Genomic DNA, 13382 nt, shown 5'->3' on the forward strand with positions numbered 1-13382 from the left:
AAGACTTTCTCTGTGCAAGAATACAGAATGTTCTGTGTAGATGAACAAAGAGAGAAACAATGCACCCCTGAGATCAAGTTTGTCACCTAGAAAATGTAATTTAGGTAGTAAACAGTTTCTTATTTAACCTGTAATTCAACTGAAAAAAAAACCCCTTCATATTTATCAAATTCATTTTATATTAGCAGCTAGATATTTCACAATAGCAGCACTGGGAGGTACCCTGCAACTCTGAATCCCTGATTATAGACTAGAGATACAGTCATATTTAAATAAAAATTTGGGATTTTTGCATGGGACTATTTTCACTGCAGCAACTGTATTGTTTCCACACAAATTAAAAATGTGTATTTCATTTTGTTTCAGAAGTCAGCGGGGTTTTACTAGCTTATGCATAATCCTTTAGGAATAAAACTTAACAATAATCATCAGCTGCTTCCTCAGTCTCTCCCCTCCTTCAGTTTTTAACTCTCAGTGCAAATTTGAACATCTACTTTCTTTTCTGTTGAAGAATGTTAGAAATACAAATTCACAGGAGAGAAACCAGAATAAAACCAACAGGTAACAATAAACAGAAGGCAGCAAAGTCGTGCAGGAAGACATAGCATACTCACAAAAAAAATCTAATGTTATTTCACTCCTTTTTCTAATTATTATGAAATTTCATGAACTTGTTAATTGCGAGATGCTACACAAGCCTGTATAGAGGATTTGTTGTTTAGGAAAGGATATTGAAATTTTACAGAAAAGCAGTTTGTTTGACAGAGCCAAAAGTATTGGTAAATCTCAAACAGAAAGTCCATATCCTGTCTAAGACAATGGGCAGCAGCAGATGATCCACAGCAAGAATCTTCTTAGTCCCTTTATTGCTGACATCCGACCTGAACCTACATAACTTTTTTTTTTTTTCCCCCCTGGCTACAGAATCTCTCTGGTTGGTTAAATGCATGTAAATAATACCTCTGTTATGCAAAGGGATTATTAAAACAGGCTCTAAAAGTCCTGGGCATATGTATGTCCAAAATAACAATGCCAGCAGGAAAAACCCACCGGGGTATTTTCTGAGATTGATTTTGAGCAATGCACGATGAAGATTTTATACTGCATGAAAGGAGGCCCTGATGCAAACCCCACAACTGGGCTGCAGCCCCAGCCACTGAAGCAGAGCAGGCAGCAGGCATTAAGCCCAGTGCTGTTACTGGTTTGGAAAGCAGTGAAGACAAAAAAGCAACACTGCCTTTGCAGCCTGAGTGAAATTCCACCGCAGCACTTGCACCATGTTTCTGTATATAACACATTCCTTGTCCTTTAAAGGGTATGCTATCTTACACTTGGGAAGGGTTTCTTTCCTCTTCCCTCCTGTAATTGAAAAGTATTCTTTAGTGCCGATTTAAGGTTTGTTTTGACAAAGAGAGCGCTGATGAGGCACTCAAGAGCTTGTATTAAATCAAAGTTAGACAGAAGTGAGCAGCTTGTATATGTGCTGTGGGATACACTTGCTCACATATTTATCTTCCATGTTTTGAGAGAAGGTTACAAATATTTTTATATATATACACACACATATAAAAGAGTGTGAGTAAGCAAGCTCACATTCCAAGAGAAGTTTTCTGGCTATGTCAGGAGTGTAGTCCACCCTCTGCTAAGCAAACCTATTTTTTTCAAGCACAAGAGGACATTATCAGAGGAGCCCGTGTGGATATACAGAAACCAGAGATCGTCATGGCTCGCTGAGGTGATGAGCTGATGGGTGGATGGCGCCCATTATCTTCACTCCTCAATCCAAGTTTTCCTGAAAAACGGACAGGGGGAGGAGGAGGCTCCAACTGAGCATAAGGCACAGAGGACAAGCAAAGGATTAGGAGTGAACAGCAAGAAAAGGAAGGAGAATTCAAGATATTGAAAGCGTTTCAAAGAGCTAGAAAATAGTTCCTAGATTAGAAGATACAACTGTCAGCAATTTAAAACAATATTCAGGTTTTAACTTCTGTACAAGGCTATTACATAACCCTGAAGCAAGGAAATTAACCAAAAGGAATGTGCCTTCACTATCTATAGAAAATACACTTAGCTTCAGCTGCTTCAACGCTCCTTGGAATTTTAAAATGTTTCAAGCCTTGGTTCGGCAAGCATATCACCCCCTGCCCAGCCACCAACCCGGGGAACCCGACACCAAGTACAAGGGGAAGCTGGTGCACGAAACTCAGCTGAACTGCTTCTACATCAAACCTGGAGGTAAGACAGCATCACCCACTCGTGTGCACAGAAACTGTACTCAGAGCTGCTGTAAGTGCTGCCTTCCTGTTTAACTAGAGCAATCTGTGTAAGGCAGGAGACTACCCTAATACCTCACAGCAGTGTTTGGTGATCATGGACTGGGAAGCCCTGGATGTGTGATCACAGCACCACAGGATTTAGATAATTCTAGTAATTCTCAAATCTGGGGAGTTAAGTACATGGACGGCTTCTCTTGGTTATATATTGTATTTTGAGCATCTTATGAACATTGCTTTCCTGCTTCCACCGTGACATGATTAAAAAAAAGGAATGAAAGTATAAGGATAATGAAAGAAATTTATTTTTTTTTATTGTAGACAAAGAGGCCAAGAAGGTTAAAACATAGGAAAGCTGAAAATACTAAATACATGTGTGCGTATGTGAAGGGATTAAGCCGCAAAGGCGGTTACACAAGGGATTTGTGAAAAGCAACCAGCTCTGGAATATCCTCGTTTGCAGGAGAAATACGTAGGCACTCATATACATATTTCCCCTGCTCCTGAAACACCTACCATTTTATTCTGCGTGAAGCAGAGGGTATGCAGGTAGTCACATGAAAATAACCCCTGCGAAAAAAAATCATTATCTGCTGCAAGCCCAGCTCTTGAGCATTACTGCATCATATGCCTATCTTATCTTTGCAAAGACGTCAGGAATGCCCAGCACTGGCACTGCACTCCCCACAGTAAACCTCCAGACAAGCTAATTTGTTGCTTATATGCTGACATCCATAAATGGGAAACAAAGACTGTGTCTAGCAGATATATGCAGCATTACTCTCCTGCCATCCCATGCAGAAACTCATCCCCTAAGGTGGGATGTTTGATACGTGGCTGTAACTCTATTCCATACCCTTTTCCTACTGATTTGTTTGCCTGAGCTGAGATACAGCTGCACCACACACAAAATAATTAGCAGCCATCTAAAAACTACACAGCTTTTTTGTCTTAGCCTGCTTCTTCTCACATGGCATACTCGACTTCCAGATAGGGCTGAAACTGAAAATCTACATTAGCATTGCTGCACTTCTTTCCCTTACTTTTTTTAAGCACCTTCAACACACAACAGAAAAACAACATTAGAGCAAAAAGAGGGCTGCAGTCATCATGGTTATAGCTGCAAAAAGCCACTTGACAAACAAAAACCTGTTTGCTTTGCTCAGCCAGAGGCTTCCACAATTGGCCCAAAATCCTCAGGGTAGGAAGGGTGAGGAAGAAACAGCTAAAACATCCTGTTTAGAAAGTCTGAGTAGAAAAGATCTGTGCTGAGTTGAGCGTCGTGACGGGGACGTGGTGTTACGCATCAGAAATTAAAACTTAGGGCCTTCAGAAGTGGTGTCTACAAATTCCACTGAAAAACATAAATTGTATTTCATTTAAAGGAAAATATGAATATTAAGGCAGCACTGGAAAAACTAAAATTAGAAATACTTATTAGTACAAACAATTTTGCTTTAAAAACAACAAACAAAAATGAATTTTGTAGTTCCTCCTCCCTTTTAAAATATGAATATAAAAACCTAAATGATAGATTTATTCTCCACAATACACAGGAAAAAAAACCCCAAACACCCTAAAGCTGAATTAATTAATAGCTGCTACTCCCAGAGTCACAATAATACTTTAGTATGGCTCTGCAGTTCACTTAGTCCAGTGTTCTGCTCAGGACAGTGGCAGCTTCAGTATGAAAGACACTTGGGGAAAGAAGAAATCATGATCAACTACAAGTTTCCATAAAAAACTATATTCTATGGCACTTTTTCAGTTGATTTATTTTTAATTGATTTTCATGTTCCCTTCCCTAGGTTAAAAATGCACTCCTCCTTCCATGGATTTAAGCAGAGTTTAGCCACAGGTTTCAAACCCTGCAGTTTGTGCACTCTAGAACAGGCAAGCCAAATAACCTGACTGCTAAACCATAATTACTGATGTTAAAATCCACTTTCCTTGAGACAGCACTGCTGCATGTCCATCTACCCCTGACAGCACTATTAATTTATGCCATCAAGTTATAATAATATTTTTATATCTCAGCAGGCAGGCATTAAAGATTTTCAGGTAGCCTTGAAAATTAAAATGAGACAGAAAGCATGAAAACCTAACATATAAATGCACATATTTTATGGTTTTAGTGATAAAAATATAAATTGGTATCTATACTATTTCCAAGGGGCAGTTTATTATTTTCCTTGATATTCTGATGTAACTTTTACCATTTTCTAAGCACATTAAAATCATTGGTTAGTTGAAGTATAGACCACAAAGGCAGGAGCTATATGGGAAATGTAGTAGAAAATTAGTAATGCCTTTATCTATATTTTTATTAATTGGTTTATGAACAGGTAATTTGAGTGTAGGTACAAGGAAATCAATAAACTGAGTGCCAGAGGCCAACTTGCATGGAAAAAAAAAAGTCATCACTATGAATCCAATAAATAGAGGCAGTAAGAAGCTTCCTTGCTTCTCTCAAGAAAATTTGCAGATTACAAACCATGAAACAGTTAAGTTGGACAGAAACTTAAACAGGCTTCCAAAAAAAGTGCATGCAACATGACAAAGTTCATGCTGCATCCTTCATTTTCTGGGTTTAGAATTAATTCTTACAAAAAACATTAATTATTTTCAGTGTGTGTGTTTCCTTTGGAAATTTAAAAAAGGAAAATAATGCCTATGCTCAAGAGTGTTAGTATTCCAACACTCTCAGCAAAACTGAGGTTTCACTTTAAGGCCAGGAACATCCAGGGAAGACAATCATGACCTCTGCTGTTGTTCTGTCTTGCTGGATACACAATGAATTTTTAAAATGCTGATCAAAGGAGAGAAACTGGAATGGAAAAGAGGAGAGATTTGTTTGTATCTCTGAGACAAAAGTGTCTCCAAGGACAGAATTTCAGGTAAACAACAAACATTTGTATTCTGAAAAATGGCACCAGTCAGTCCAGGCAGATTTTTCAAAAACAGCTTTACCCAGAACTGTTTAGCAAAAAACCAGGCTGAGAAGAATACATCCCTAAGAAGGGCAAGGCCCTTCTGCCAAAATTATTTAGCAGTTCTACAGCTTGAGTTTGCACTTTTGTTTCAAAATGGCAAACACTTTTCAAAGGGTTTTAAACTACAGAAATATTTTCTTAAACAAAACATGCAGGTTGTAGCTGGCCAGAATAATAGTTCTGCAAACAAAGTTAAGCTAAAAAAACCTGGTTTTAAGTTATTCAGTTGTGACAAAAGCATTGCATTTTGTGTAATAATGCAGCAACAGAAAGCCATGTAATGTTTCTGAATCAGTAGACCACTGATTTGGAGACATTTAGAGAAAAAACAATACAAACTGGACTAAGTTAAACTCATTTACAGGCATTTGTTTTAAAATTCTGAACGATGAATGAGCATTTGGGGAGTAATCAATTGAACACACATTTCTATTTTCTGCATTCATCCTGTTGGGGTTTTGATACTGGAACTGATACTGAATGTTGGCAGGACAGAGGCTGATAGAGAAGGTTCTCCTTTCTAAATTGGTATTTTTACCAAACTAAAAACATCAAACAGAAACTCTGTTACATCATAAAGACAACGGCTAGAATGTCTATTTTGTCTGTTTCAATTGAGCAAGGAGTAGTTTATTGGTCAATATGCAGAAGGCCAAGTCTAAATATATACACAAGGAAATTTAACCACCAAATGCTGGTTTCATTCTCAAATTCAAAAAAAAATCATAAAGAAAAGGTTTAAAATACTGTATTACACAATAATGTAGTGTAGATTATGAACACATTTTAAGGGGAAAAATACACTATGGTAGCCAAAAGAGGATTGGTTTTCATTATATATTCTTTTTTACATATCACTCTGATTCTCTTCTTGTTGCTTCCTACCTTTTCCCTTCAGAAGTAAACTTGTAAAGTCTTCAAGCTGAGATGTTTTTTTACAAAAGAAATGCTACTTGCAGGGTCACTGCAGAGGTGGGACACTTGTAATCCATTTGTATTTTTATCAGGATGTATTTCCTTAGAAGGGTGAACTAAAGTGAGCCACAATCAGTCTCAAAAGAAGATGAGTTGCTCTATTTGAGAGCACTCATGGATGCTGTAACAATCTAAGAATGAAAAACAGTAGTTTGAGGAAAATATACACTGTTACCTTTTCCTAAACATTTTACAAGCACTAGCTGTCAAGCATATATTTGGTAAAATTTTCATACATAATTATGAATTATGGGGGAAGAAAAAAAAAAACCCCAACCCACAAACCACAGATAAAACCCACAAAATTCCTTTAGACAGCTGGCAAACTTCCCTCTCCCTCCCATCCCATTTACCAGATGTCTCTGCAGTGTAGAAATCTGGGAAAATAATACAAAATGTTCAGGGTTCTGCTAGACATGGCAGCAGGTTAAAGTGAAAAGCTGAAACAAGTGTAAGGTTGTGTACAGACCACGTGTGTCAGGACAGCTTTGCCAAAACCAGGCATGTCTGCTCTGCTTTGGTACCACCTGCTGAACCTCTAAAAAAGCCCAAATTCAGCAGACACCTTTCACCAGGAAGGCTGTTCTCCATTTCAGGCTGAGAGGGTGACAGGAGCAAAGCCCTTGCTACAGTGTGGCACGAAGTGAGAAGTAACTCCTGTGTCCAAATAGGTGCAGAAACTGTCAGAGAGAAATACTGGTTGACATGTCACACAGTTTCTTTTTCCACTCAATATAGCAGAAAAGCACCCAATTAACCTGTATCAGATCACTGTCACAATTAGCATACTATTTTAAGGTAGGATCTTGTGTTCTTGGCAGCTAAAATGCTCAAGGTGAAGCCAGCTCTGAGATAAGCAACTTAATATTCCCCAAACTCCCTGTTGCCTATAAGCATCAAAAGCAGAATTCAGTGATGAAAAGGTAAATGAGTGAAATCAAGAAACAATTCCCTGACCCAGCACACAGACAAAAACACCTGGTACAGCAGAGAGTGGGGAATAGCTGTAATTATTATACAGCTGCTAAAGGGAGAAAATTAAGGTAATTTAATCAATAATTTACTGCTATGTATTTCTTCTGAACTATTTCGTATCAAGCAGCATCAAGGTTTAAGCAGCAAGCTCTGAATATTGGTTTTCCTAATAACTATCTCCAAAAACTAATGAAAAAAGTAATCATTATGTAGTTAAGATTAGTCAAATACATAACTCATGAAATTTTTAGGTTTGTTAGACCACCTAAACAAAACCAGAACTACTGTCTTGCTCTCAGAAAGCAAGCATTTAAAATTGCAGTTAACTACAGAAGTTTAAAGGTCACATTGAAAATTGCCTGTTTGAGCCATAAACCTTCTGTTCCTTGGTGGACAAAGATTTCTGCTGGCATTAAAAACTGTAATTCGAGCTTCCCTCCTGGCTTTGAAATGAATAACCCCAGCTCTACCCTAACAGATTTCCCAAAAGAAAGTTTGCTGTGAAATAGTGGATCAGGGCAAACATTAACTGGCATGGATCCCAAATCCAGCCTGAAAAGTCCTGGAATGAGACTGTGCCTCCAACATGGTGTTCAGACAATAATTCAATTTAAGATGACCAGCATCATATGAAACAATAAAATAAATATGAAAAAAGAAAGTAAAAATATGAATTATACCATTTATATTTTAAGAACTTCTAAAATCTACATTTATTGTGTACAGTTTTGGAAATTTTTTTTCCTATTGTGATCATATATTGGATACAAATCAAGCTTTACAAAAGGATAGCTGTTATATCACAAAATGTTGTTGGGCTTGTGCAGTATGCAAGTACCATCTTTTGCTGCCAAAATTATTTATTTTAGACTGTGTGATACAATCAGCCACAGATACTCAGCTGTACAAAATGAATTTTGAATATTGGAAGAAACAAAACAATGGGCAAGGCCAGCAATAAAAAATGCAGAGGAAATTGTTAGTTTTGTTAGATCTAATAAGGAGACATGTATGAAAAGCAGCCTAAGAAGTCACCAAGTCAAACAACATGTTAGAAAAAAGAGAATTTGTTTCCAGATACTCTTAAGTAGCTGCCAAACCATCCACTGTTCTGCAGAGTAAACAGCTATTACTGAGTACTCCTTGTTAGTATGTGAAAGCAGGAGATAAAAATAATATGACAATATAAAGGCCTAAACACCCCAGTTTTGTATGCAAACTTCATTTAAAAATAAGCCTCAAGCCTTAGTTTTGCAAAAAGCTATAAAGGCAAGTTGTGTAAGAGCAAGAAAATATTAATGTAGAAAATTCAAGAGGATATTCAGAACTGTGTCTGGATGAGACCTTTGTGAAAAACCCATACTTATTGTGAAGGAAATCCCTTTATTTCATGTTGCAAAGGCTTTGAAATACAAAATAAGGAAGAAAGGGCAAAAGGTGTATGTGCAACTCAATGAAGAAATCACTAAGTGAACTGCAGGGACCTAAAGAAACCTGGACAACTCAAATGAGTTGGTAAAAATTGTCTTCCAATTTGCTCTGGAAACAGATGTCTTCATGAAAATCTGAGAAAACAACAGCTTTTGTTTTGAAGTATCAAAACCTTCAGTTTTCTTGAAGAAATAATAATTAACCTTTGTAAGAATATTTTAGGAAGATAAACAGCTAGGGGTAACATAACCTTATACCAGAACTTGCCTCATACTGACAGAATTTATAGGGATTTTTTTAGTAAAACAAATATGAATCTACTCTCAGACAACCAAACTCTCAATTCAATTAAGAGGTACAGATTTACCCATGGTTAAATCAAACAGCTAACCCTGGTAAAAATCAGATCCACAGACCCAGACATCCTGCTCAGAAGCACAGGCTGCTACTTATATTTGAGACTCTGCAAATCTAGAATTTTCATGTCTCTTAGTGAAAAAACAGCTTACATCCCCCAAACCCTCATTTTTATCTTAGTAAAAAAAATAAACAAATTACAATTTATTTGCAGTAATCAGACTAAAAAACTTATTTTCTGTCACCACAAAAATTACAACAACTTCTAATTACTCATTATACCACTTATGTCAACAAAAATGAAAAATTAAAGTATCAGGTTTCAAAAGGTAGATATTGGTATATACATTCATAAACTCCTAATGAAGTTTCAAAATGAGATTAAAGATTACAGCTACATAAGAAAAAGCCTTCAGAATCAGATGGAATAAAGAGATGTCACAGTACTTAAAATCCTGAAGTCTGGCCCAGTCTAGATTAGCCTGGAGATGTCTCCAAATCTTTTCAATTTCTGAATTCCAATTCTTTGTCAGCTTAGAAAATAGTCTCAAAAATAGCAGTTTCATTTAGGCTATTCAGAATGTTCTTTCTCTATTGCTTCTACCACATAGTGCGTGTGAACAACAGGATTCCCTCTTGATCTATTTCCCAACTCCAAATTAGTTCATGAAATAAGAAGGTCCAGCAGATTATCAAATTGGGCTGCTTTGCAAACCACGGATTGCTTCTGCCTTTACCTCATCCAGAGGGAACACCTGAGCATCACAGTTCACACAAACCATTTCTGAAATGTGCTTTTTTATGCATCAAGGACAAAGCCCAGATCAGGTACTACAGCTCTGCTTCCAAGCACAGCTCCAAACGGGATTTCCAACTGCTCCCTGCACATGGCAACAGTCTGTGTGCAGAGCTGCCTGCACAAATCAACTTCCTCGTGTCTTCCACCCATTTCTGAGCGTGCCTGACACTTGCTAATTCTTGTGCAAAGATAATCATGCAAGATCAACAGAAAGCCCAAAGTAATAACTTGGTCTTTCAGCAGGGTTTAAATTAGACTCAGCATTATGTTGTCAGGAGTTACGCCTAATAGCTGAGAAGCAAGTGCCTTCCAACATGCTCTAAGAACAGTGTTCTGGAGCTGGAGCAGAACACTGGGCTTGGACTGGCTGCATTTGTCTATTTTTATGCAGCAAATCAAGACTACAAATATTACACTGAGGCTTCCTAGCAGTGACTGGGGTGTATTCAGAAAACACACACACACACACACACGTTCCCTGTCTGTCTCAGCCCATCACCTACAGGCAACCACAAACATCCACAGTTTGTCAGTTAAATGAGGAGATTACTCCTAAGCACATCCTAATACTTTCTTTAGTGGCATTTTAGGGAACACTGAGTAATTCTTCTTTTTCAGCACATCTAAAAAGCAAAATTCACTCCTCCAGTTTCACCCCTTGAATGCTGCAGTCCAAGCACTTGGACTGCCTTAACCAAGAACAGACTGAGGAGAACCTGACTCCAGTATTTCACCCAACGTGTCACATACTTACACCTGGCATTTCTGTAGAGCAGAAAAGGGTCCTGGAGCTGGAAATCGAGGTCCTTGGTAATGGGTTCTGTTCGGTTTTCCATGCTCAGTCTGTTCATAATTGTGAAACCATGCCTTGGAGAAGCTGATCTGAAAAGGAACCAGTAGAAATTCCATCAAGTTGAGGAAAAAGGAAATCACAAGAATTTCTTTGTTGGGTAGTGCTCCAAATTGATTATTTATTTATTTCTAAGAGATGCTAAAAATCTGATTTTGTTGCCAAGGAAGTAACAATTGACTCTTGCAGTTTTGGTAATCCTTTTAATCATGGCAAAGGCCTACATTATGTATGAGAAATAAACAGGTCATCAGCATCACATGAGCCAGTGCCACCATCTACCCTCACTGGACTAGAAAACAGCAATTAAAACAAGTCAGGGCAAGGCAAGCTCTCAGCACTCAGGAGAACAACTGCAGATACTAACAGTCACCAAAGAGAGAATTTTCTATACCACCTAAAACGTAAGGATAAAAGTCACCATGTGAGAAACTGAAACAGGTTGCCCCAGAGCAGCTGTGAATCCTCCCCCATCCCTGAATAATCCCTGATAAATGATGAACCTAAACCATGCTATGACTCCAAGTCATTCTGCTCATTCATGGAGATTAAACTTCAAGTCACTTAGATGAAACTGTTAAACCTGTCACAGTCCTGACAGGAGACACTCCTCTCAAACCAAGTTTGGCAATAAAGGAAAAGATGATGGCTAAACATTTGGGAAAAATGCCACCTCTGCTTAATTGCTGGTGTGTGGATCTCTCTATGAAACCAAAATACAGGAACCTGTATTACAGGATTGGAGTCAACCAAAAAAATAATCCTTGTTTGCAAGGGTCAGTATTTCCCTTCAAACAAACAGTCCACTTTCACTGTTGTTGGAAGTCTGATTTTTTTGACTGTTCCTGTAATTCACAAAGATGAGCTGGGCAGTGAATAAGTCAGTCCAAGTAAAATGGTTACATAATTTCACAATGTGACTAAGGTAATGAGAAGAAACAAACACAGCACCAGTGGTCTCCAAACTGCTGGCAACGTGTTTTCCACAGGACTTCATGAATTTGTGTGAAGTCACAGATAATTAAAGTGAAAACTGATGATGAGGGCAATGCATGCTGTTACTCAGAGTTCACAACCTGTTCCACACTGCTGCCTAAAGTGCAGCCAGGCAGCAACCTGTGCCCTGAATGGACACTTCCTCAGGCAACAAAAACAAGAGTGGAAGGTAACAAATCCCAGAAGGACCAGGTTTCATGTTGTCAGCTATCCAGCTCTGAAACACCAGGAAACACCTCTTCTGTTCTGCAGCACCACATCCACCTAGTGCCAGCACAACAAAGGGCTGCTGCTTTGCTCTTGTGGAGGGAATTTCACAGCACCTGACCTCCACTTACCTGAGAGCAGCTCAGAGAAATTGCTGAGGACCACTGCCACTGCAGAGTTCATGAAAATTGAACAGACACAAGTTCCCTAAGTAGGGGACACAGTATTTTGAAAGCTCTGCCATTCCCTTCCTTTCAGCAATACAATTATTTATTTCCCTCTTTTTTGTTCAGACAATTTTAAATTGAAAATCCTATTTAAACCATCACAGAAGACTTCTTGCAGTTTACCCATACTGACATTTAAATCACATTTGGAAGTCTTATCAAAATACAAGGCCACGTCTCCTTCAGAGGGTTCTCCTTCCCCCATTTGCTTCTGGCAGTTTCAGTTTCTTTTCACCCTTGGACAAAGGTGAGCATTTTATTTCACTGAGCCGTGCTCCAACCCAGCAAGCTTTCCCACAGGTTTCACCTGTACCTGCCAAAGTGTGCTCACCTTGTGTAAACAAACAGCGTGCCCTCCACATCTGTCTTCTCCTGAAGAAAAGGAACACGAAGAAAGTTGAAAACAGGGCAGTGTTTTGGTCAGCATCAGTGACCCCCCTTTTCTCTGTTTCACCAGTGCCATCAGTTACACCTCTCTCACCCAAGCCAGGAAAAAAATATTAAATTACTTATTATTAAATTATGAATTATTATTAACCAAATTTTTTAGGTTGGTGATGAGAGGCTGGAGCCAGCACAGGTCGCCATGCAGCTGACCAAGGGTTTGAGGGAAGGCTGAAGGCACACCACCAGGGCACTAAACATTGCACTGGCTTAATTCTAGGCTACAACACACAGGCAAGAGGCAGAGAGAGGGGTTTTCAAAGGGCACCTGCTCTCTGGGGTGTTGCTTGGCACAGAAATGGGGCAAAACAACACAAAAGGCAGATTGGGCAGGTTCTTCAAACACAGGCCCTGAGTCTCACTGCTACAGCAAGCCAAGAACCACCTGCCAAGAGCCTAAATTCAATTCTATTCTATTGCCTAGGGTTTCCCCAAGGTAATTATGTTTGTCCATCTTACAACAATGCTTTTGGCACTGGTAACTCCACCACTCTTTTACACTGTGTGGGTTCCATGAGAGGTGCTGGAAGGGCAGAGGAGCACCTGAGGCCCAGAGCCCTGAGTTAAAACCCAGCCCTGGGTTAAACCCCAGCATTGCATGGCCCTGGGATAAAAACTGGCCTTGGGTTAAAAACCAGATTTGGGTTAAACCCAAGACTTCCATAGGCTTGGGTTAAAAACCAGCCTTGGGTTAAACCCAAGACATCCATAGGCTTGGGTTAAAAACCAGCCCTGGGTTAAACCCCAACCTTCCTTAGGCTTGGGTTAAAAACTGGCCTTGGGTTAAACCCCAGTCTTCCGTGGCCTTGGAATAAAACCAGCCTTGGGTTAAACCCAAGACTTCCATGGCCTTGG

General features: G+C 39.0%; 2 protein-coding genes across 9 annotated transcripts in view; one reads left to right on the forward strand and one right to left on the reverse strand.

Moving 5' to 3' along the window:
- DCP1B (decapping mRNA 1B) overlaps positions 1-13382 on the reverse strand; it is a 39774-nt gene that overhangs the window by 25522 nt on the left and 870 nt on the right. For all 3 annotated transcript variants that reach the window (XM_064421287.1, XM_064421288.1, XM_064421290.1), the window contains exons 2-3: positions 12415-12455; positions 10558-10685 (exon numbers count right to left, since the gene is read on the reverse strand). In XM_064421287.1, coding sequence (XP_064277357.1) covers positions 10558-10685; positions 12415-12455 — 169 coding nt within the window. The remainder of the gene's footprint in view (positions 1-10557; positions 10686-12414; positions 12456-13382) is intronic.
- Positions 2091-13382, forward strand: part of CACNA1C (calcium voltage-gated channel subunit alpha1 C) — a 453063-nt gene continuing 441771 nt past the window's right edge. For all 6 annotated transcript variants that reach the window (XM_064421276.1, XM_064421282.1, XM_064421281.1 and 3 more), the window contains exon 1: positions 2091-2235. In XM_064421276.1, coding sequence (XP_064277346.1) covers positions 2106-2235 — 130 coding nt within the window. In that variant the 5' untranslated portion in view covers positions 2091-2105. The remainder of the gene's footprint in view (positions 2236-13382) is intronic.

The sequence above is a fragment of the Passer domesticus genome, chromosome 5 (assembly GCF_036417665.1).
Source record: "Passer domesticus isolate bPasDom1 chromosome 5, bPasDom1.hap1, whole genome shotgun sequence".
In the NCBI taxonomy this organism is placed as follows: Eukaryota; Metazoa; Chordata; class Aves; order Passeriformes; family Passeridae; genus Passer; species Passer domesticus.